At 41.9% G+C, this 23,370-nt stretch overlaps 2 protein-coding genes, 1 long non-coding RNA gene and 1 other non-coding gene across 7 annotated transcripts in view; 1 reads left to right on the top strand and 3 right to left on the bottom strand.

Annotated features, from left to right (window-relative positions):
- CDC45 (cell division cycle 45) overlaps positions 1 to 6,224 on the bottom strand; it is a 21,682-nt gene extending 15,458 nt beyond the window's left edge. The window contains exons 1-5 of one of the 2 annotated variants that reach the window (XM_065567973.1): positions 6,085 to 6,224; positions 5,296 to 5,633; positions 2,049 to 2,108; positions 1,404 to 1,496; positions 679 to 816 (exon numbers count right to left, since the gene is read on the bottom strand). In XM_065567973.1, coding sequence (XP_065424045.1) covers positions 679 to 816; positions 1,404 to 1,496; positions 2,049 to 2,108; positions 5,296 to 5,346 — 342 coding nt within the window. In that variant the 5' untranslated portion in view covers positions 5,347 to 5,633; positions 6,085 to 6,224. The remainder of the gene's footprint in view (positions 1 to 678; positions 817 to 1,403; positions 1,497 to 2,048; positions 2,109 to 5,295; positions 5,634 to 6,084) is intronic. The other variant, XM_024105706.3, reaches the window with a different exon arrangement.
- Positions 6,091 to 20,044, top strand: UFD1 (ubiquitin recognition factor in ER associated degradation 1). Of its 3 annotated transcripts, none has more exons than XM_005281107.5 (12): positions 6,091 to 6,227; positions 7,990 to 8,122; positions 8,887 to 8,919; positions 9,524 to 9,645; positions 10,021 to 10,151; positions 10,856 to 10,928; positions 12,153 to 12,221; positions 12,993 to 13,058; positions 13,443 to 13,490; positions 15,544 to 15,632; positions 17,203 to 17,284; positions 18,306 to 20,044. In XM_005281107.5, exons 1-12 carry the CDS (start codon positions 6,225 to 6,227, stop codon positions 18,378 to 18,380), a joined length of 924 nt encoding a protein of 307 aa, XP_005281164.1. In that variant the 5' UTR covers positions 6,091 to 6,224; the 3' UTR covers positions 18,381 to 20,044. The 3 variants fall into 3 exon arrangements, with proteins under 3 accessions (XP_005281164.1, XP_065424046.1, XP_065424047.1); XM_065567974.1 differs by having other exon boundaries at positions 6,097 to 6,227; positions 7,990 to 8,096; XM_065567975.1 differs by lacking the exons at positions 15,544 to 15,632; positions 17,203 to 17,284; positions 18,306 to 20,044 and having other exon boundaries at positions 6,191 to 6,227; positions 13,443 to 13,912.
- On the bottom strand, positions 17,498 to 23,370 carry LOC135975763 (uncharacterized). The gene is made up of 2 exons (XR_010592782.1): positions 22,937 to 23,370; positions 17,498 to 18,353 (listed from the first exon to the last, which is right to left on the bottom strand). It is a non-coding gene; the product is annotated as an uncharacterized LOC135975763 (long non-coding RNA).
- Positions 22,751 to 22,866, bottom strand: LOC112059596 (U5 spliceosomal RNA). Its single transcript, XR_002888897.2, has one exon. It is a non-coding gene; the product is annotated as a U5 spliceosomal RNA (small nuclear RNA).

The raw sequence follows: 23,370 nt of genomic DNA, 5'->3' as shown, positions 1-23,370 counted from the left end.
ACCAAGTAATTTTAGACTATAAACAAAATGTCAGCATTCTTCATTTAAGATGATATCACTAGTTATTGAGATAATAAATTATATATTCTAAAAGAAGTCAACCTAACAGTAATATGTTCTCTTCAATGGTACAGAACTTACAATCATTTCTGTGAATCTCACAACATGGTATAACCCAGGGGTAGGCAACCTATGGCACGTGTGCCGAAGGTGGCACATGAGCTGATTTTCAGTGGCACACACTGCCTGGGTCCTGGCCACCGGTCTGGGGGGCTCTGCATTTTAATTTAATTTTAAATGAAGCTTCGTAAACATTTTAAAAACCTTATTTACTTTACATACAACAATAGTTTAGTTATATATTACAGACTTAGAGAAAGACCTTCTAAAAACGTTAAAATGTATTACTGGCACGTAAAACCTTAAATTAGAGTGAATAAATGAAGACTCAGCACAACACTTCTGAAAGGCTGCCGACCCCTGGTATAACCTTTTACTGGGGGAAAGCAGATTTCCCCCTTTTTGACCATATAAACTACTACTGCAAGTTATTATTAATTTGTTTTCTGCTTTCCTGTTAGCATTGTGGAAATTACCTATGTTGAAAGGAATAGAAGAGTGGTAGGTCACCTAGCTCAGGACAGGATATTGCGTATTCTGCTGAACAGCTTGATTTACCTGCGTCTCATTGTAAACATTCACTACATTGATAGGCCTGTGAGTGTCACAGATAAAGAAAAATGTATCTTCCTCAGGCTGCAGGATCTCCAGGAGGTCAACGTTGGCACCACAGTTTATAAGAACAAAATATTGGAACTGCGAAAGAAAAACAACCTAGATCAGCGGATAGTTTGTTTTCCACACTAACAACCCCCCCAAACAAACAAAGCTTTGTAACTATTCTGCTTACAAAGCATTTTCTCTTGTACCCATTTACATTAGACTCCTAATCTACAACACCTCAGGGAAAACAAACAAGTTTTGCATACAAGGATGATGTGCTGGGATTTTAGGGTGTGGAGACTGCTAAGAGAGCTAATAATCTAACCTTTCACAGTTTATATAGATCAAAAGTGAAATCAGTTTACTTGTGTTATCTTGGCCCACCTCATAAAACCACCACACTATGATGCATTTGGCAGTTCTCTTTAGAAGTGATCCATATCTAAAATAGCAGAAGTATTTGCTAAACCAGAATTATGGCACATTAGCAGAACAAGGTGTGAGAACTTGCCAAGCATTTGTCCCTCATACATCTAACTTTATCCAATGTTATTTGGGCAAACACTAAAATCTCAACCTAAAACTTAGATCAGAAGCTAAGGAAAAAGTGTGCTTAAAAATTACAACTATATAGCAGGATCATATAGAAAGCTCTGTGCACTATGTTTTTTTTTTTTTACCTGATCTTTATGTTCAAGAAATGCCGTTTCAAGTTCTTGCCATCCAGATACCGGGACTAGTGTATATTGTACATGATCACATTGAAACAAAGCCTAGAAAGAAAGAAAGGCTTTAACAGATAAGGAAGAACAGCAGCAACTACTGTAACGCTGGCTTGGTTAGAATCATAGAATAAAGAATATCAGGGTTGGAAGGGACCTCAGGAGATCATCTAGTCCAACCCCCCTGCTCAAAGCAGGAACAATCCCCAGACAGATTTTTGCCCCAAATCCCTACATAGCCCCCTCAAGGATTGAACTCACAACCCTGGGTTTAGCAGGCCAATCCTCAAACCACTGAGCTATCCCTCCCCAAGTTCTCCTATTGCTCTGTAGAGGTACATTGAAAGTATCCCAAACTACATTTCTATATAAATATTTAAGCCTGAATTATCAAGTCTCAGTATCATGTTAGGAAAAAAATATTAGTACAAAAGTTAGGAAAATAAAAAATTACAACATTTAAAACTGAACTAATTTTATAAAAATTTCTCTTTCACTTTTCTTTCTACGTAGTGCTGTATACATCTTTTAAATGGGGTAAACTCCCCCCCCCACACACACACACCTTCTGTTGCGGTACAGAATTATAATGAACAAACTTACTTGGAGTATTTTACAAGCACATAATGCATCTACATCTGAAGCAACAAGAAGAAGAACACGCTGAAAAAAATTGAAGACAGTATTAATATATTAATTAGTGCATATGGCTTGCTATTGCATAGAAATGTAGACATACTAGGTCATTTGCAAAAGCATCATTTTCCACCAGTAAAATTTAAAATCTTTCAATGCAACAAACAATACAAAAGAAATAAAGTAAGGATGAGAGCCTCATATTACCATTATTTATATAAGGTACTCAATTAGACAAGTGGAGAGTAATTTTTAAGAGGAATCTATCATTGATGTCCCATATCTGATAATTGTTTCACATGGTACATTTCATATTAATGTCTCCAAAGACCGATTTATTTCTGCTTAATCTAGCCTGTTAGCAAAGCCTAGGAGAATCACACAACAGAGTGTAAACAAACCTGTGCAAACATGTCATCTTGTCTTGTTTGATTGTATTGGGTTGCTCAGTAAAGGCTTATCTAGCAATGAGCTCTATGCAGGCAAATCCACACACACAGCCACTTTAAATCAATGGGGGTCTGTCTGGACAGAGATCTTTGCAGCATTGAGAACTAAATCAAGATTGTTTTTGATCCATGTGAAAACATTGCTCCTTTGATTACAATTAACATTTAAGACCAGTTAGAGAAGTGAGGACATTTCCTACAACACTTTTCTAGTGTTTAGCCAGTTTCCCCAATTCCCAGAATAGTCACTTAAAGTAGGGTCTATCAGAAAAAATATTTTTTTAAAAACTAATTTTTAAATTTTCAAGCTGACACTGTTCCTTTACATTTCAGAGCAACACAAAAGGGTTTAAGTGGTCCACCTCACAGTAAGATAAAAGTTACATCACAGAGACCTTGTCTCTGCTACAAACTTATCATAGCCTGAATCCATGTCCAGGATCTCTTCCTGTTAACCATTTCAGGAAACATGGTTATGCTGGCCTATGTGGCAAGGGCATAATTTTTGAAAGTTCAAAACCATTCAATCCTAGAACAGTTTGTATCCATCTTTAAAGTAATGTATATATAATCCACACAATGGTGTAAGCAACCCTAGTTTTCAGTAAGATCTTGAATAGAGTGTCAGCACTTGGGAAAATTCATAACATAAATAGGGCTTGAGACAACATTCAAGGTGAGCATGGTTTAGTTCAAACATCACCACTGTTCTTTTAAGGGTTGGCCACAATGAACTTTTTCTTAAATTCTTCCAAAGTTGGACAATCACCAGCACAGCTTCATTGGTGGGAGAACTAATGTAGGCTGCCCAGTAATGTTTTTACCACTTTATCATCTAGACGTACTCTGACCAGTTTGACAAATTGATACTAAAAAGTCTGGAAGCCCATCTACACTAACCCTATCATCATGGAAAGCTGACTGCAAGATGAAGGCCAACAGAGATTGAACATACAATTAAATGTTTGTGGAGCTAATGCTACAGTGATTTTCAAAAAAGTTCTGGCAATATCATGCTTTTGCAAGAAAGATTTAACAAGAAACTCTAAATAACTCATAAGAAAAAGGTCTCCACTGTGAAAAGGCTTGCCAGTTTCTAGTTGGAATCCTTCTGTTATCACAGACAGTAGCTTTGACATCCGATTTATTGACCCTTTGACAAAGTTCAACAAATTGTTGACATACAGATTTTAAGATACAGAAAAACATTTTCAGCATTCACTAGTCTGAAATTATGTTAAGCATTTATCAGAAGCTGGTAATCTTATGACCATTGTAAATTAATTGTATTACAAGATTATTCTTTAAACTTTTTGCAATCTAAGTGTATCTTTCAAATAAGTAATTTCTAATCCTAATTTAATGCAACACGATATTCTGCAACAAAAAGGATAACCCTCGACAGTGCTTAGTGTACACAAACTAGTTAGTGTCATTTTATAGCACTGAAGATATCTCAATGCAATCAGACTTTGGCCATGTCTACACTACAAAATTATGTGAACCTAATTTAGGTTGGCATACAGCCACTGCGGTTATAAAATTGCTTGTGTGCGTGTGCACATTTGGCTCCTTGTATCGGCAGTGGACATCATCACCAGGAGCATTTGTATTGATTGTGTTGTCAGTGTGGGACGGCTCCTGAAAGCATAACAGTTGATGTAAGCAATGCAGTGACACTGTATTGATCTAATTACATCAACTCTGACTCTACGTCTGACACTCAGGGGAGGTGGTATTACGAAATTGGCATAGAGAAGCACTTACATCAGTGGGTGCCGGGAGCCAAAGTTAAGTGAAGACATTTCCACAGCTAAGTTGATGCAAGGCAGCTTACATCGAGCTAACCCTGTAGTGTAGGCTATATCTTCACTGAAAACAAAGATGCATTTTTACACCAAGACAGCAAACTCGATGTAAAACTCAATGTAAAATCCTATTGGACACAAGGCACTGGTAGCTTTTACCTTCATATAACTAGTTGTGTTCAATCTTATACTCCCCACCTAGGGTTTATCTCAACTAGCTACACCTAGGTAACAGCTACCGCTCCTTGTCTTCAGGAGATCGCTATGTCCATATCACCAACTCAAAACATCCCAACACCTTGTCGCTGATTCTGCCACTTTTACAGCCTCTTCTCCGGGTGCACTATAAGAAACCCAGGCAGCAAAGCAAAGCCCACTCTGAATTGCGATGTACCCGGCTGGGGACGCCTATTCCCTACGGAGCCAGATATTCAAAGCAAACCCTGCCTGCGCTGTGCAGTTCGGGGTGAAACCAGCAGCGGGCGGGGAGAGGAGCAGGGTGCTGGGCTGCGCGCTCTCCCGGGGGGGGGGGGGGCAGCGCTTACCACAGCTCGGCCATGAAGCTGTCCGCAGGGCAATGCCCAGCCCAGGAGCGGGGTTCTGCCCCCGGCTCCATATGGCCGCTCCCTGGGGGACACAGTCCCGCCCTGTCTGGGCCGTGCGGAGCGAGGATCCAGCCCGGCCCACGGTGGCGCCGGGGCCCGCGGTGGCAAAGCGCTGTGGGGAGGAAGGCGCGGGGCTGGAGCACCAGGGAGCCGCGGGTTCCTCCACAATCTAACCAGGCGGCCTCCCCGCCCCCACGCGCCCCGGCGGGGACACAGACAGGAGCTAGGGCAGGGCAGCGCCAGGCAGGCGCGGCACAGGCTCGGCATGCCCGGGCCGCAGGGCGGCTGGAGCCCGGTCCCTCGCGGGCGAGGGGTTAGCAGGCCCCGCTCCCCCTGCCCGGAGAACGCTCACCTGCGTCACAATCACCTCGTAGAACTCCTTGCGGAAGTCGGAGAGGAACATGGCCGAGACCGGGCCGCTCCCGCCGTGCTACAGGGAGGTGGGAACAGTGGCGGGATGGCTGCAGCAGCGGCGACTGCTCCGTTCTCCGCCACAGTCAAAGCAGGCGCCAAATCGCGTCGTTTCCCATTGGTCTCAGCTTCCTGGCCACCGCCCAATAGAATTCCACTACATTGTATCTCTACAGTGCTGATTGGACTAGCTTTTCGATCATCTCAGCCCTCCACCAACCACATTGAGATTAGGGTGATCACTGAGCCGGGGGATGGGCCAATCCACACGAAGTCCTCCTGGAACCGCCATTTTGTTTGTCAGTGTACAGCGCCATTTTTGATATGGGCAAGATCAGCCCCACCGCCCCTCATATAAGGTATAAACAAACCATTGGCTATAAAAATATAACTGTTTCAGGAGTGAATGGGCAAATGAAATATTTAAAGAAAAAAAAACTATGTTGACGCCTGTGAAGTTCCGCCTTCCGCCCTTTCACAAAATGGCCGCAGCGGAAGTCTCTTTACTTCCTCAATGGGTTCGAGTGTAAACACGTTGCATTCTGGGAAATGTAGTTTTGTCGGGACAGTGGGCCAAACCCCCCAAACATTTTTCGCTCCTTTGCTAGCGATGAAAGAGCTCATTTTTGGTCACATTCACTGCTGTTAAAATAGCGCCACGCCAGCGGAAATTAAAAGTCACCCTAAGAGTAGAGGGGCTGGGCTACGGGATTTCCCCCTCCCTGCTTACCATTTCCCTCAGCCGGACGATTTCCTGTGGGGGAGGGGAAGCAGCCGCTGTATTGATCCTTCTCCGAGCCGTCTAAAGGGGCTTCTCTGGTGTCCCCTGCTGAGATCGCTGAGAAAGGGACAGGAACAACTGCCGCCAGGATGGTAAGGGGCTCTTGGTGGGTGTCTTAGAGCTGGGGTGGGGGGGAGACGGGGAAAGCTGCGGAGTCATCCTCGCTGGATTGTTTACACAGGCAGGGAGGCGCTAGGGGAGCAGATACACACCAAACACCCACTGCTCTGCGAGAGGGTCGGGATTTGTCCCCCTGGCTCTAGGGCAATGAGGGGGACCCTTCAGGATGTCTGTCTGGGGCATATGTAACGCCCCCTCCCCCGTCCTTCCTCTTAGAGAGCCAGCTGAGAGAGGAGAGATTTTTAAAGCCCTCTCTGGAACGCCCCCCAGCAAAATTTTTGTTCCCAAGTAGGGTGACCAGATGTCCCGATTTTATAGGGACAGTCCCAGTATTTGGGGCTTTTTCTTATATAGGCGCCTATTACTCCCCCCCCCCCCCACCCTCTGTCCCGATTTTTCACACTTGCTATCTGGTTTCAGAGTAGCAGCCGTGTTAGTCTGTATCCGCAAAAAGAAGAACAGGAGTACTTGTGGCACCTTAGAGACTAACAAATTTATTAGAGCATAAGCTTTCGTGGACTACAGCCCACTACAGCATCCGAAAAAGTGGGCTGTAGTCCATGAAAGCTTATGCTCTAATAAATTTGTTAGTCTCTAAGGTGCCACAAGTACTCCTGTTCTTCTTTCTACTTGCTATCTGGTCACCCTACTCTCAAAGAGCAGAAAATGGCTTAATAAAGCCCCCCCCCCCCCAATTTAGTGTCCCCACTCACTCACAGATGGTTACAGTGTGGGGTATGAATATATGGAGTAATCTTAAAGAGTTTACAATCTGAGGCTCCCTTATCCTGTGTGATCCTGGGTATTTCCTGGGAGGTGCTGACTCAGCGTTCTCCCCTGCCTTTGATTTACAAGTGAGGATGCTACCCCATTGGATACCTAGGAATGATTGTCTCTCAGCGATGATGAAGACTTCAATCTGTGTTTATCCATAGGCTATATGCATTGTCATCCCTTTAATCATTAAAATAAAAGTGCAAGGGTACAAAAACATCCTTCTGCCACCCCTGTGTTGAATCTCTCTTGTCCTGTGCTGAAGAGTTAAAGAAATGACAATCACTTGTATTCCTTGTTGAATTTAAATTAAGAATCACTTGCTGCAGCACTGCACAAATAAACGGTTTTTAGGATGTGTATTCTTATTTCCAAATTGAAGTCCATGTCTGTTCTACAGTTTGTAGAATCAATCAAAATTGATTGTGGTGATAAATTACAGATGAATTTTCACTTTCTTATTTTATGTGTTTCATTGGTACATATATATGTTTAAACCATATTTATATTAGGAAAAATAAGCACACAGCATTGATTTAGATCAAGGGTAGGCAACCTATGGCACGCGTGCCGAAGGCGGCACACGAGTTGATTTTCAGGGGCACTCTCACTGCGCAGGTCCTGGTCACCAGTCCGTGGGGCTCTGCATTTTAATTCAATTTTAAATGAAGCTTCTTAAACATTTTAAAAACCTTATTTACTTTACATACAACAATAGTTTAGTTATATATTATAGACTTATAGGAAGAGACTGTCTAAAAACATTAAAATGTATTACTGGCGCGCGAAACCTTAAATCAGAGTGAATAAATGAAGACTCGGCACACCACTTCTGAAAGGTTGCTGACCCCTGATTTAGATGATTGCATTGGAGAACAACCTCCTGAAAAACTTAGTCTGCAGGTGTTTTAGTAAAGTGGATCGATGTTTGCTAACACACTGTCACTTTTCCTCCACCAGTTTTCTTTTAATATGTTTGATCATCCAATTCCCCGGGTTTTCCAGAACCGCTTCTCAACCCAGTATCGTTGCTTCTCAGTGTCCATGCTTGCAGGACCTAATGACAGGTCAGATGTGGAGAAAGGCGGGAAGAGTATGTGCATGTTTTATTTTTAATACTGTTGAATGCTATATGAGAATGTTCAGTAGTATTGTTTATGGCAGGTAGTTGCAGAAACAGTATAAGGCCACAAACATAATAAAGCATGGAAGCTTATTGATGGCTTTGTGACTTGAGTTAAAGGCACTCTCAGATTAAATAAATACTCTTCTCACTTTAATATCGTGTAATTGATGTTGGAGTTCCTGATTTACCTACAAGTAAATTAGAAGGGCCACTATTTTTAAAAACAAATGGCTTTACATGTCACTAATAAAATAAGCCATTTAAGTGAATAAGATTTAAAAATCTGCTGTCTTCGCCATATGTTTTTTCCTTCCTCTTTAGGCTTCACTCAGCTTGAATAAGGAGAATAGATTTGTCCGCTCCACTTTCAGGCTCCCATATGTTAGTCCAATGCTGTGTTTGAATTGTCAGCACTTTGGTTGTTTAACTATAACCAAATAAAATGACTTTTGGGAAACATTTTTGTTAGTGTATTCGGTTTTGTAAAACTTTCTAACTTCTCCCATTTGCCCCGCTCAGAATCTACATTTTGGATTAAAACTACCAGATATTGTTTATCTAAATTGATTCCAATAGATTTTGTAGCTCACAAAGTCGGAACCAGGGTAAAATGCTGGTTAAATGCAGGGTAAAATGCTGCCAAGAAGGAATGATAAAACTGTACACTGCATTTGCTTTCCGTAGCCATGCTGTTCCTAATCTTACTGTAACTTTCTGATTAATTTCTGCAGTAATTATGCCACCATCTGCCTTGGATCAACTCAGTAAGTAATGTTTATTCTACTGTAAGAACACTAGAAATATTGTGCTGTATATATGTGTAGGCAAACATCAAAAAGTGCTCTATGTATCCATTAAGATATGATTTAAATCAAGATATACCAGGAAAATCCATATTGAGGGTAAAAATTGTTTGTTTGTTTGTCATAGGGTTTAATTTTCCCTTATCTATGCATAGTTCAGATGCTATATATGTATATATAGCTATCTCATAGAGCTGGAAGGGACTCTGAAAGATCGAGTCCAGCCCCCTGCCTTCAGTAGCAGGACCAAGTACTGATTTTGCCCCAGATCCCTAGATGGCCCCCTCAAGGACTGAGCTTACAACCCAGGGTTTAGCAGGCCAATGCTAAAACCACTGAGCTATCCCTCCCCTAGGCTGACAGTGTGAGCTTTCTAGCAGCTGCTTGACACTGTATCAACACTTGCATTAATGAAATGATCAGCCTTTATTTTTTTGATGGTTGCAAATAATTTGGTGCGTTTGCCAGGATATTGGCTCATTCTCTTGCTAATATTCAGTCTCCGGAACTTTATAAATGTGCCATGAGTTTTATAACAAATTGTATCTTTTTCCCCTTCTGCCAGGTCGACTTAACATTACGTACCCTATGTTATTTAAGCTGACTAATAAAAATTCAGATCGAATGACGCATTGTGGTGTGCTAGAATTTGTGGCTGATGAAGGCATTTGTTACCTTCCACATTGGGTAAGTGGCCTTACACCAAACTGACAGAATTAAAAGTATAGGATTAGTGTGGTGTTGGTTAATATTAAAGTAGAATATTTGCTGAAATTGCATTTCAGTTGCACAGTCAGCACTGTTTAGTGTTTCAGTCACAGCTAAAGCTTTCCTCTAAGTTAATCAAAGTAAGTTGCTGCATGTACTACGTTGTTACTGAGACATAATAAAGGACCAAGTTTTTCCTGTAATTATACCCAGTGCAAACCCACAGAATTCAGGGCAGAATATGGCCCAATATATTTACATATTCTCAGGGGAAGTTCCATCTAAAAGTTGCCTGTTTCTGTTGAATAGATACTGGTATAGTGTCCTGTCTTTGTCACCAATGTTTCTTTGCAGATGATGCAGAACTTGCTTCTGGAGGAAGGAGGCCTGGTGCAGGTAGAGAGTGTTAATCTTCAAGTGGCTACTTACTCAAAATTCCAACCACAAAGTCCAGATTTCCTTGACATCACCAATCCCAAAGCTGTGTATCCTTTCACTTCATCCCAGAGGAAGCAACAGAAGGGGCTTTGGCACTAGCTTACCCTAAACAGGGGAGGAAAGGCTGGGGCAGCTTTTCAAGCACTGTTCATATACTTCCAATATCGGCTTGTTACACGTGCCACCTCTGAAAGCTAAGAGGTAAGAGAACGGAATCTGGTAGGAGCCAGAGCAAGTGAGGAGAGATGTGAATTCCCTGCAGGAAGTGTAGCATTCTTCTAAATAAAGGCCTAATGAAATGGGGCCAAATCCTGTAGTCCTTGCTCAGGCAAATAGTCTTTGCACCAAAGAATAAAAGTCTAAAGTAGGGAATAAAGGATTTTTCCTTAAAATGACTTAATGAGAGCTGCTAGGTACTTGGCACATCTAAAAAATCAGGCCACTGCTTCAGGAGCCTAACTGTAGACAATTTTTTTTAAAAATTCTTGGCCTTTATTTTCCAGACAGTCTGAATAGGTAAATTGTGGTCTGGAACATGTGCCTTGTTTTATTATCTAGAGAACATTATTGGGTTTCCCTAAGAACATCTATAAGGGAGTTGAATGCCTAATGCTTGTTAAACTGTCCATGGTACTTATATTTTAAGTCACATGTAAGATAGATCTGGAACCAGAAAATATGAACTTGTTGATGTATAACTTGAATATTCCACTGAAAACAACCATACAGTGCTTCTTAACATAATTCAAAGATTAGAAAATGCTTTGAGAAACTTTGCTTGTCTAACCACCGGGGATGTTATTGCCATCAACTACAACGAGAAGGTACGGTATCTAATGTAAATAACACTATCTAACTAAACCTGTGTGCAGTCCCAGGAAACATAAATCCCAACTCTGCATATGTTTTGCATGGAACCCTAAAAAAACATTTATAGAATCACATAATTTACAGATACTCCCATTTGAGTGTCAGTAGTAGCTGAACACAGGACACACCGGTTGCATCCGAAGAAGTGAGGTTTTTACTCACGAAAGCTTATGCCCAAATAAATCTGTTAGTCTTTAAGGTGCCACCAGACTCCTTGTTGTTTTTACAGGACACACCATGTGTTCAGCTTAAACCACCACCCTGGTCCACCCATATTTCTGCACATATGCATAAATGGACACTGTGGGAGCTAAATATCAGGAGCAAATAGACCCAGACAGGAAAGATGTGAGAGTTCAGAAAACAGCCACAGAGGGACTTTAGCCATCTCAGGGAGGCAGGTTAATAGGTGGGACCTTACCCAGGGCCTTGTGTACCTCATGGCAAGTGGGATCCAGATTTTCAGGAGCTACAAATGCAAAATTCTATAGTAGCTTCACCTACATTTTTTTAAAAAGGTCTTTAATTAATTCTGAGAATGAATATTGCAATCAGTTCAGTAGTCTTGGTGCTGGTCTTAATATTAAATTCTGACCTCTGACTCCTTTGATTACTGAACAACTTTTACATTTTCAAATTTTGTTTCTGGGCGAAGTACTTATTTGCCAGGTTTCAGCTCAGCTTGGATAATTTATGGGTAAATCATAAACATTTCAGACAAAGGATTATTAGGAGCAAAAGGGATTCTTAGCAACAGTAAAACTATAAAGGACCATTTTATCGTAAATTAGTACAAGACTGTACATATATCCTACCTCACCCCAACTTGGAGCTGGTTTTTGGAAACTGGAAGTCAGGAGATTCAGAACCAGATAATTGGCCTCTGACCAAATAAATCCCTCCAGCTCTATTGAGGGGCAATGAAAATCTCTAATGTAGAAGAAGTCTTCCATTTTGAAATATAGTCATGATGGTGGCAGCCATAAGCCCTGATCTGATTGAAGCCTTGTTGTGCTACATGCAGTACAAACATAGAGGTAGACACAGCCCCTGATCTGAAGAGCTTACTGTTCATTGAAACTAATGCTCTCTGATGTGAGAATTTTGCCCAAGTTTCTTTAATCATTAATTTGCACACTAAGAGGAATGGCTTTATATTATACATGCTTCTGTTTCAGATCTACGAGCTTCGGGTAATGGAGACCAAACCTGATAAAGCTGTGTCCATCATAGAGTGTGATATGAACGTAAGTTGTAGTCTTTGTGGCAGGATCTTTCTTTTCACTTAAATTATTCTTTTGAGAAGGGGCATCTGATCATGACAATGCTGCGTTACAGAAATATATTTATGCTGTGGGACAGGTGAGCATTCAGTAATACAGATCTTGTAACCATAAGTGAGTTGCAAGATGAAGGCCACAGGTCATATACTAGGGTTTCCAACTCTGACTGAAGCTATTCGGGGAGATTTTTTTCCCCAACGTGACGTAAAATATGCTATTAAAATATCCTATTAAAATCTCCTGGATTGCTTTCAATGTAAAATATCCTATTAAAATCTCCTGGATTGCTTTCAATAGTCACCAGGAGTCCAGCGATTCCAGGCCAATTCTGGAGGGTTGTCAACGCTATCATATGTCGTAGGTGACTGAAGTGCCTATAATTCCTGTACAGTCTTACTTGCAAATTGTTCTCCTGGGCACTTTGTTTTATGTACTTATGAAAGATGCTGGTCCATTTGACAGCCTGGAGACTGAAAACAGCTGCAGTGTGATGTTCCATGCTGCCCTGCAAGCATGTTACAACCATGTGTTGGAGAAGCATCTTTTAGAGATGAGTCTCCCACATTCCAATTGTAACATTTTTGCTAATTGAGCTTTTTTAAAAGATCTGTTCCCTCTAGTTCAAAATAGAATGGTAGAGTTTGTAGAGATTTTAGGGATGGCATATGATGATGATAATTAAAAAAAAATGTGGATCTGTTTTAAAACAAAACACTTTTCTTTCTGTAAACACAGGTGGATTTTGATGCACCTTTGGGATACAAAGAACCAGAAAGACACACACAACCTGAGGAGAGCACAGTAAGTTAAGTTCATTCTTCTTCTCTATAGTGTATTCTCTCTAGTTGACTTCTCTTCTTACAGTGGCTGTTATGGAGCAAAGATCACTAATGGAAGGCTCTTTCTGAAAAGGTCTTGAGATCAGACAGTTCAGCCATAAATTTTATTTCCAAGATGCTCTTGCCTACATTTCTTTTCCTCCCTTATCCCACCATATGGAGGTTGTTCATGTAGAACAACCTATTTCCAGGACAAAAACTTTGTCAAAAAAATTCATGTTCAGTCAACTTTATAAAATACCTGTAAAAGTTTCATTCTGTAGGAAATCCATGAAACCCTTCATGTTAATGTTGCATAACACAGAATGAATGTAATGAAACCGCTTGTTTCTCCTCTGCGTCCTAGGACGTTGAAGCAGACCACAGTGGCTATGTGGGTGACCTAGGATTTCGTGTAAGTATCTTCTTTTGGTCTGGTAGTGTTGAACACTCAAAGCCTGTAGGCAAATCTATCAGCTGGGAAGGTGGAAATACATTCCCTGCAACTGCACAAATCCAGTTCCTTTGCTCAGGGCTTCTCTTTTACTTAGAAACAAAGATGCAGAGCAACCGAGTGTCACCACCTCAGAGGTTTGTCTTAGCCTTCATCTCAGGACTTCCCAGCCTTTCCCAGCTGAGGCTTCCCCCAGTCAGCTCCTGCTTGCTGCAGGTGTTTCCTTCTCAGAACTTCCAGGTGTGACAGGCCCCTTTCCTGGCCTTGGGTCCTCCTTTCCTGAGGCTAGGCTGCCTCTATTTGTAGCAGATGCTGCTTACAACATGTAATCACACGACAGCCTGGCCTTGGAACACTGAGATGTGCACATGCACCCTAGGACCAACACTAGAGCCCTGTGATTTTCACAAATACAAAATAACACAAAATAAAATGAAAACTTCATCCTGGAGCTGCTGTGCCTGTGGCTGCTATCCCACAGGGCAAGTCCGGCTCCCTGTGCCGGGCATTGCAACCTGGTGGATGAGGTCACAGCATCACTCAGATTTGGCCCAGCCACCCCTCTATCATGATTTGAGTGAGTGGTGTTGCGACCTGGTGCATGGGGTTGCAGCGCCACTCAGGTTTGGCCCGTTCACTCTTCTGTCATCATGTCATCCCCAGAGTGGGGAGCTGGGCCCAGCCCTGTGGGACAGGAGCCACTGCTGCAGGGTGAGTGCAAGGTGGGCTCGCTGTGTAACCCCCCTTCCCACTGTCTGCAACCCTCTGCCCCGCCTCAGGACCTCCCAACCCCTCCAGAGGCAAACATGAATCTCCCCCTCCAGCATGGATAAAATGAAATAATACAAAAGTTAAAAAAAAAATCTATTTAAAAAAAATAAATTTCACAGGGTGCTAATCACCTTGTTACACATCCCAAAAGAAATGTATAAGATTCTGTGTAATAGGTTTTCACTGCAATGTATTTTCTCAGGAGTTTCTGATATATAAATACAGCAGTAACTTGTTTTCTGAATCCATAGTAAATACAGTATTACCACTCAAGACTCCGATGGCTTGTGAGTAATGGAAGTAATACTTAAGTATCTAACAATACCTGAGGGAAGTAAATTTTGTTTGATAAAATGTTATCGGGAGCACAAACTAGGCATCCCCTCTGGACACTTGCTTAGCACAGAGTAAAAGTTTCTTCCATTGTAAATGTCATAAAATGATGGACTGACCTGTGAAACAATCATGCTGTTGTAGTATTCATGTGTTTAGCCATTCTGAGATTCAGCCACATTCATCTTTAAGCCAGTCTGACATTCCATCTAGTAGTGTGCAGGGATCTGTGCACATTGTAAAACAGACTCCCATATATACTTTTACAGAGGTACTCTTGCAAATTACATGCAGTTAATGATGTGGGAGAATTTCCAGTGTTCTAAGCTAGGGCACAAATCACAGCCTATGAAAAATCACTGGCCCTGGCCTTCAGTCTCTGTCCCAGTCCAATTGTCTAGACCCTGTATTGTAGTCACTGTCCTTTCAGTCAAGGAAGGGCAGTTTAGGTTGGACATTAGGAAAAACTTCCTAACTATCCGGGGTGGTTAAGCACTAGAATAAATTGCCTAGGGAGATTGTGGAACCTCCATCATTGGAGATTTTTAAGAGCAGGTTAGACAAACACCTGTCAGGAATGGTGCAGGGGACTGAACTAGAAGACATCTTGAGGTCCGTTCCAGTCCTACGATTCTATAAGCAGTCAATGCTATTCGATCGGCTGGAGAGGTGATGGTGGGTGCTCTCTACTGTTCCTGAGGAGCCAAGTGATGGGAACTGAAATACCATTCTAAGCTCTTGCATGGCAGTGCAGAATACTAACATTAGTCCACTAGATCAGCACCAATCTTGAATCAGGCCCTGTGCCCATTTTAGCCTTTTTAAAAAACAAAAACGCATGCTTGCAGAGCTCTTCTTCAACAATAAGGTGGAACATGTGTAGAAATGACTTTCTGCTTTATACCTGTAGGCATTCTCTGGCTCTGGGAACAGGCTAGATGGCAAGAAGAAAGGTGTCGAGCCTAGTCCCTCGCCAATTAAACCAGGAGACATTCGAAGGTTAGCCCATTTCATTCAGGATTCTACAGGTGGAAGGTCAATGTTTGAGCAGAATGAATCATTCTTGATGTATTTGTCTGCTTCTATAATATCAGTGAGATCCTGATTTCCCCAAATGTATTTTATAGCCAAATATTTAATATATGTTGCTTTGAGAGTTGCCAGATAAATCACATGGACTTAGATTTGTAAAGGTATTTAGGTGTTGCTGCTCTCAGCATTGCAATGAACGCCTAACTGATTAGGAGCCTATATTTCATTTTCAAAAGGCATTTAGGCACTTGAGTATAAATCCCATCAACTATCAGTATAAATACTTTTACAAAACTTAGCCATGGTCTTGTTTTGTTTCCTGACAGGATAATTGCACAAGCATTTCTAAACAAGGCAGATTGATTTAACTCAGGGATCGGCAACCTTTGGCACATGGCTCGCCAGGGTAAGCACCCGGCTGGGCCGGTTTGTTTACCTGCTGCGTCCACAGGTTTGGCCAATCGCAGCTCCCACTGGCCGCAGTTCGCCGCTCCAGGCCAATGGGGGCGGCGGGAAGCGGCGGCCAGCACGTCCCTCGTCCCATGCCGCTTTCTGCCGCCCCCATTGGCCTGGAGCTGTGATCGGCCGAACCTGCCGACGCGGCAGGTAAACAAACCAGCCCAGCCCATCAGGGTGCTTACCCTGGCGAGCTGCGTGCCAAAGATTGCTGATCCCTGATTTATCACAAAGCAATGTAAATCACCAATTTTAATCAGGATTTAAATGAGCAAGCAGGAAACCTTGATTTAAATCCTCAATTTTAATTGTGTTGTGAATCTGTACTTTTAGTTATTTTCCTAAATATTCTTTCTGCAACTGCAGAACAGGCCACTGCTGTCAAAAACTGGCTTAGCACTTCAACAAACTCTGGTTCCAGATGCTTAGCCAGTGATTTCCCCCAATTCAGTCGTTTGACTTTCTTTAAAACTTGGCAACAAACGTGCTACTTAATATTATTTTTTGTATTTAATTTAAATGATTTGAGTAGATCATAGTGAATTTAGGCCTTATTCTGTTATCAATTTCAAAATTAATTTTAAATAGATTTATTTTTAAACTGTATTTATTTTAAATAAAAAATATCCAATTTAAATTAAAAAAAATCAATTTTCATCCACCCTGCTTCTGAATTAATACTCACTATAGTAATGGTCCTACGAAGATGTGTGCATCCAGCTTCGGCCTTAGTTTTCCACATATGCTTGTACCAGTAAAATCTGATCCCTCATGAAAAGTGCAGACATGATGCATGCACATGGCTGCAGACAACTTAACTAAAATGAATCATCACAGATATTTCTTTACAACATTTGCTCAGCTCTAGTAAATAAATCTATGGTCTGATTCTGATGTGCTAGCAAAATAATCCTAATGACAGCTCTTCAAAAGGAATGGTTAGGATGACACTCAAGAAAAACAAAACAAAAACAACAAAAACTATAGAGAATAGTCCTTGCTATTGTTTGTCACATTTATTCCCATGTCAAGACTCTGAAGGTTTATTCAATACCTTAATATCTCAATCTTCCTTTCCCAGAGGAATACCCAATTATGACTTCAGAATTGGTAGGATCACATTCATTAGAAATTCACGACCACTAGTCAAGAAAGTTGAAGAGGTGAGTAGACCTCTGTACCTTGCCGTATTTGTAGAGAACTTAATACAGTGGAAGTAACAGTTGTTGAAGGGGTCTGCATTGCTAGTGGGCCCCAACTCCAGCAAACCTGCTCGAATACTACGCTTGTTGACTCTGATGCTGCAGACCCATCTGAGATCAGAACAATGAAGAAAAAATATGCTAATTATAAGTGTTATAAATCACTGAAACCTAGTTTAAATAATTTTTTAATGACATGAGCAAAGTTCCCTTCATGGAAGGCTTTTTTAGGGAATATTGTGGTCCTTGATGTGTAGCTTCCGTTCAGCGTGTGATCTCTTATCTCATGATAAATCTTCAACAATGGGGACTATTAACTGTTGGGCCCTTCTCTTCCCCCACAGGGTGTGAGAACTCCCACTGCTTTGACTAGGAGTTAATTTGTCCCCTGTGGGAAAATTGGGCCCCTGTTTGTAGCACAGTAACTATTGTGCAATCAACCAGGTTTGCCACTAAAAGTCTGTCTGATAGCATTTTAGTGTGATGGATCTTAATCTCTTTTATCTCTGAAATGGTGAATAACAGTGCGGGGGGGTTATTGGCAGTAAAAATTAAGAGCTTCTTGCTGAGCATGATCAGATCCATTGTTTAGACTCCCTGGCTTTGCCAATTCACAGCCTGTGATTGCTCATGGAGAACTTACATTTTAAAACTACTCAATGATATTGAATACTGTCTACAGGACAGAAAGCTCTGATGTTCTTATTAGCTGACATAAAAAGGTTTGCCTTATATAAGCCTGGAGGAAGAAAATATAAAATGGAAGTGAAAGGGATTTTGAATTAAATCTACGAAAGGAACTGAAACACTAGCAACTTCTGGGGAAGGAAACTGTTTTCTGTGTAAATTATGGATGTGAAATGTCAAGAGCCAGTGCAGTAGTGCTTTTATGATGGAATGTTGTCTGAAGCAGGTCTTCTCTTTGTTCAATAATAACAAACGCTGAACCTAAACAAATGTCTCTTCTCCCTCCTACATTCAGGATGACTCTGGCAGCAGGTTCATTGCGTTTTCAGGAGAAGGCCAGTCCCTGCGCAAGAAGGGAAGAAAACCATAAGTTATGGAACCTTTGGCCAATTGGGGAGAATAAAATAACATTGCAGCGCATTGGATCTTAGTTATTGGGTTTGAGAGGAGGGAGGCTATTGGTCATATGTAACACATGGACACTTTGGCTTTGATTTTACTTTAAAGTCAAGTTAGCAATTTAGGAATTCTTACTTTTCAATTGAAAACTAAGCTCCAGGAGCTTGTAGTGGTTATTTTGTATGCTGGAAAGAGGGGAATTTGTTAGAGAAACCTAAGAAACAAACCCAGCAAACTGTCCTTATTCAAAAGGTCAACGTGTTTCTGCTGGCTCAGTTCTGAAGACTACATACTACTTTCATTGATATCCCCTATGAGGATGGTATCATGTTGCTCTGAGCTTGTTAATTTTCCTTGAACATTTGTTTACCACACTTTCAAACAACCTTTCCAATGCCATGTTCTCCACAAACCAAGGCACATGTTTAGGTGGCATAAGACCTCCATGGGAAGGCTTTTATATGATCTTGTTTTCTTAGACGTTAAGTAAGAAACCAACATAAAGAAGTTCCAAGCTCTGACAGAGAACCAAATACTTGCCTTGTCAGTTGTAATTAAATACATGGCTTCATACCTTTCTAATAGTTAAGATACAATAGGTCAGCTTAATAATCTGAAATTACAAGTGAATCAGCAGCATGGGTATGTATGGTAAGGACCTGGCTTCTTGTGAGTTGTGCTGGATAACTGAGTACAGATGTCCAGCTCCCTCTTCTTTTAGAACAGTGGTGTGTTTCCCACATCCGACACAGAGGGTCTTTAATCTTCTTGTCCTCTTCCTTTATAGTGACATGATCTAGTTTGTTCAGCCTCCCTAAAAAAGGTGAAACTCTTCTTTACTCAGCTATGCCCCTTCCTCAAACCTGCCTTAAGGCAAGGCCCAGGGGCTGTCCATGTTTGATTACTTTCAAATAAAGCAACAGACATTTAAAAAATGCACCTCAGAAAAATCCACCGCATCCTGCCCTTCTCTAAAGCCAAAACACTATTTCCCTGCAATGTGACCTACACCAAGAGAAGCTTGATAGAAAAACATGCATTTTGAAAGAAACTGTGTTTTTAGATAAAAACCATTCCACATCTGCTGGCCTGTGGGAGTTGGGCTACTACCTTTATCACTCCAGAAGTGAATCATAACAAGAATGGTGTGATCATCTGCCAGAACTGACAACCTTGAAATATATAATAGACTACAGTGAATGATCATTCACAGCCTCCTACAACAACCTCCTTAATCACATATTAGAAATTGGATATATCTATTATGTCAAAAGCAAAACAACATTTACCTCCTCACAGTGACTCTCATTGGATGAGTAAGAGTATTGGTACCAATAGCAATGGATCTGATTTACACAGTTCAGGTCTGAAGTACCCTGGGGTGCAGCGATAGCTGGAGTGGGGGAGTTTGCTTTGGGCTCAGCTCTGTTAACCGTGTCTGTTGCATTTATAAGACTTCTCAAATCTCCTTAGTAAGGCACTTCTACCCTTCCAAAGGAGACCACACAGTCAAAGGTTTGCAACTTGTGTGTGGTTCATGAAAAACTTCATTTTAATTATAGGTTTTGCTAACAAATAATTTATAATTAAGCATATATAATAAACATTATAACAAGTTATTTTGTTTGAACTATACTTGCTTTGTAGTAAGTCTTTCCTTGTGAGGTGAATGTAACATCCCCTAGCGTGGATGTTGAATGTGTGCACTGTGGAGAAAACGTGTCTGGGGTGAGGGGAGAAGGTAGCAGGGCCCTTTCCTACTATATCAAATGTGAAGTACTTTGTTGAAATGAGCAATAGTGCAAAGTGCTTTATAACATTTGTTGAATCTTCCCTGGTGTGAACAGAGCTACCTTTCGGGCTATGCAGTCATGTGGATCCTCTCATCTCTAAGGCTATTGCCCCTCGTGGATCTTTTGGCCAAAGCATTATCCCCTATTTCTTAGTCTGTAGTCCTGTTGGAGATGACATCTCCTAACTGCTCTTCCTGTCTTTCTGTTTGGCAATACTGTTTCCCAAGCTGTGGAGATGGGTCACTGGTGGTGATATGTCTATGCAGCAAATGGGAAGGATAAATGCCTTCTCAGAGGTGCAGAGGGAGCTAAATGACTCCTTGCATGTGTTACTTTGGAGAAGTAATTAATAAATTATCTGGAAAGGGGAGTGAACAGTGAAGAGGAAAAGTTTGCAATGACACAAAATTATTCAAGACAGTACCGTCCGAAGCTGAATGCAAAGCATTGCAAGGGATATCACAAACTGGATGATGAAATTCAATGGTGAGAAATGCAAAGTAATGCACATTGGAAAAAAATAATCCCAACTACACATATCCAATGATGTGTTGTAAATTAGCTGTTAACCATTCAAGAAAGAGATCTTGGAGTCACCATGGATAATTCTCAGAAAACTTCAGTTCAATCCATAGCAGCAGTCAAAGAGGCTAACAGAATATTAATGACTATCAGGAAAGGGACAGAAAAATAAGAGAAAATATCATAATGTCACTATATAATCGTTGGTGCACCCACACCTTGAATACTGTGTCCAGTTCTGGTGGCCCCATCTGAAAAAGGATATAATGGAACTGGAAAACATTCAGAGCAGCGGAACAATGATGATGAAGAGCATGGAATGGCTTCCATATGAGGAGAGACTAAAAACATTAGTGCTGTTCAGTTTAGAGACGAGGCAACTAAAGAGGGATCTGATAGAAGACAATAAAATGTCGAAAAGTGTAGAAAAAGTGAATAGAGAAGTATTATTTACCCTTTCCCACAATACAAAGAAGCAAAACAGAGGGAGAGGGGCCTTCACCTGATTAAATTGACCTGTGGAACTCATTGCCACCATTAAATAACAGAAAACATGCAGATGGAGCTAAATATTGTGCATAGGGATTAGTTAATATTCTAAATCCTTAATGTGGAAATTAAACAATGCACAAAGACAATGACAATTCAAAATAGATCTGCAGGTTATTTTTACATTATACAAGTATTGTCTTGACAAGTCATTAATACAGTAACTCCTCACTTAAAGTCATCCCTGTTAACATTGTTTCATCATTTAGTTGCTGATCAATTAGAGAACATGCTCGTTTAAAGTTGCGCAATGCTCCCTTATAACGTGCTTTGGCAGCCGCCTGTTTTGTCCACTGTTTGCAGAAAGAGCAGCCCTTTAGACCTAGCTGGTGGAGGGCTTGGAATCAGGGTGGACCGGCAGCCCCCCATCAGCTCCCCACTCCCCTAAAAAAGAACAGGAGTACTTGTGGCACCTTAGAGACTAACAAATTTATTAGAGCATAAGCTTTTGTGGGCTACCCTGAAACCATCCCCTAAGTTCCCCGTGTGGCAGCCGCCCAGCAGGCTATCAATTGCCAGGCAGTTCAGCTGTCCCTCCCTCCACTGCCATGTGCTGCTCCTGCCCTCTGCCTTGGAGCTGCTCCCGGGAGCCTCCTGCTTGCAGTGCGGGGGCAGGAAGAGGGGGGGCTAATGTCAGGGTGTCCCTTTTCCCCCTGATCCTGCACCCAAATTACCCCATCTCCATAGAGCAGGGGGGATATGACAGGGCTCAGGACGGAGGGAGCTTGCTGGCAGCAGCTGCTGTCTCAACTTGCTGATCTACTTAAAAAGGCAATGTACTTAGAGTGGGGTCAGCGTACGTAAAGGGGCAATGCGCATCTCTCACACAGGGTTTGTCTCTCTGTCTCTGTCTGCCATGCTGTCTCCCCTCCCTCCATTTGTGCTGCCTTGTAGAGTGTGAGGCTACTTAACAACGTTTTAACCCTTGAGGGCTCAGCAAGTGCTAGTTCATCATTTAGCAGTAAGGCATTCCCTGGGAAATATCCCACCCTCTGACTCCATCACCTCAGCCAAGCTTCAAAATCATCATCGCTGTGTACAGTCTTAAATTGTTTGTTTAAAGGTTATACTGTGTGTGTGTGTGCAGAACTAACGCTTCAAATTTTCTGTATCGTTTATTTTTTCTAAATATTCTCTAATAAAATTTTATCTATAGAGAGAGAAAAACTTTTGTCTGGTGAAAAAAAGTTCTCTGGAACCTAACCTTCCCCCCTATTTACATTAATTCTTATGGGGAAATAGGATTTGCTTAGAAGTTACTGTACTAAGCAAATATGTTCAACCTAATATCAACAGGGGTCACAAAATACTCCCAATAAAAAAATCCTCTAAACATGCAATCTAGCACACAAGAAGCATGTAACATTTTCTCCACACAAAAAACCACCCATAACCCACAAACAAAAACCTTTTCAAAATAAAAAAACTTTTTAAGCACATAAAGCAACTCTTTTTCTATTTTTTAACAACATTGGGTAGCTTCACCGAAGTGAAGCCTCAAAAAATTGGGTAGAAACTCATAAATGTTCCTCTCCACGGAAATCTTTAGTAAAAGGCGAAAGATTTATACGATCTGAAGAGAAACCAGAGTATACCAGACACTCCGCAGAAGAGCTGCCAGGCCAAGAGCAACACTTTACAATGTCACGGTGACTACACTTACCGGTGGCTAAACCCCGCGTTTCTACAGCCCCGTGCACCGGCCCGATTAAACCGCGCGTTTGCTCCTCGGAACCAGGCTCTCTGGAGCACACCCAGCCCATGGACCAGGGACGCGGCTGAGGGTGCGCAATGCATTCTGGGTATGGAAATTAGCATTCGCGGGTAGCTCGGAGAGCGCGGGAGGCGCCCAGCCTCTGAGCTGCAGCTGCAGCCCCTGGAACGCGGCTCCGGGCGGGTCGGCGGCTCCTGGGGCCCCGCAGCTGCAGGGGATTCCCACCCCGAGGCAGCAGAGAGCGGCCGGCTCGTCCCCAGCCCCCGCCGCCCCGCTCAGCAGACAGCACAAGGGATGTGCAATACGCTTCCAAGCGCACAGAGCTGAGCTGCCCCGCCCAGCGGCCACAGGGCTGGGATGGGCTGCTCCCACGATCGCCTGAC

Source organism: Chrysemys picta, chromosome 15 (genome assembly GCF_011386835.1).
Source record: "Chrysemys picta bellii isolate R12L10 chromosome 15, ASM1138683v2, whole genome shotgun sequence".
Taxonomy (NCBI): Eukaryota; Metazoa; Chordata; order Testudines; family Emydidae; genus Chrysemys; species Chrysemys picta.
This window is presented reverse-complemented; position numbering and strand designations above follow the sequence as displayed.

Coding starts and splice junctions, on each gene's coding strand:
- UFD1 (XM_065567975.1), top strand. Junction 10,152..10,855: donor ATCACCAATCCCAAAGCTGT/GTATCCTTTCAC, acceptor CATAATTCAAAG/ATTAGAAAATGCTTTGAGAA. Junction 12,222..12,992: donor TCATAGAGTGTGATATGAAC/GTAAGTTGTAGT, acceptor CTGTAAACACAG/GTGGATTTTGATGCACCTTT.